Raw genomic sequence first — 1117 nt, 5'->3', positions numbered from 1 at the left:
ACAGCAAGGGGCCTAATACACTTCCTTGGGGTACTCCTACTGTGACCTCCCTTGGATCTGATATTAGTTTAATTATTTGGTTACTATTTGGTGCTGTAATTTCAACCACCTGCATCCTCTTTTCCAGATAAGACTCAAACAATTTTTTTACCGGTCATTTGATACCTATAGCTTCAAGCTTTTCCAAAAGTATGCTGTGGTGAACAGTGTCAAAGGCTTTTGACAAATCTAGGTTTATCCCAGCTACACTTTTTCCCTCTTCCAGTTTAGTGCCACGCTGGTCTTGTGTGAACAAAGAGATTCTGCTAATGAGAGTTTTTCCAGTATATGCAGTCATTCGAAAATGTTTGTGTTGTTGATATTAGTGGCATTGATAAAAAGGCACCAGCAAACACCTGCAGCACCATCAACGACAGTAACAGTAACACCACAAAAATCAGTAACAGCATGTTCCTCACAAGTAGCAACAACAACAGAAGCAACAGCAACAACAAAATCATCACCATTAGCAGCAGTAAAATTACCACAAATGGTCAAACCACAATCAGTAACTGCAACTAAACCTTTGGCGGAAACAACAGCAAAACCAACAGATACTACAACAACAGATCCACCATCAACAGAAATAGTGCCAATAGAAGAATCAGAGGCAGCAACAGCACGAAGAATCCTGTCAGCACCACCACCACAACCACTACCAGTACCACCACCACCACCTCCGGCCACAGAAACAGCAGCAGCAACAAGTGCAGCAGCAACTGAACCAACAACAACAGTAGAAGCAGCAACAAAACCATCAAAAACAGTTGCAGCAACATAACACTGCCTAAGGAGGAGTCAAAGACAAGGTACATCTACATCATTACATAAGGATTTTTTATGGCTTCAGACAAAGAAAAGGAAAAGATTGTGACAAATCAGCAAGAAAATTTGCAGATAAGTCACAAGTACTATGGAAAAAGCCGTACATTACCAGGTAATGACAAAAGAAAAAATACTTGCAAAACAGTCAGGATAATGTGTCAGAATATTCAATGCCTCAGAAACAAAGTACTAGATCTAGATGTAGCTTTGAATAATCTTGCTGATGTCTCTTGTATTTGTTTATCTGAACACT

General features: G+C 39.9%; 1 protein-coding gene across 1 annotated transcript; it reads left to right on the top strand.

Moving 5' to 3' along the window:
- Positions 1-343: 343 nt before the first annotated feature.
- On the top strand, positions 344-820 carry LOC126249520 (uncharacterized). The gene has a single exon (XM_049951173.1). The coding sequence runs from the start codon at positions 344-346 to the stop codon at positions 818-820; it is 477 nt and encodes a 158-aa protein (XP_049807130.1).
- Positions 821-1117: the final 297 nt, after the last annotated feature.

This window comes from Schistocerca nitens, chromosome 3 (genome assembly GCF_023898315.1).
Source record: "Schistocerca nitens isolate TAMUIC-IGC-003100 chromosome 3, iqSchNite1.1, whole genome shotgun sequence".
In the NCBI taxonomy this organism is placed as follows: domain Eukaryota; kingdom Metazoa; phylum Arthropoda; class Insecta; order Orthoptera; family Acrididae; genus Schistocerca; species Schistocerca nitens.
This window is presented reverse-complemented; position numbering and strand designations above follow the sequence as displayed.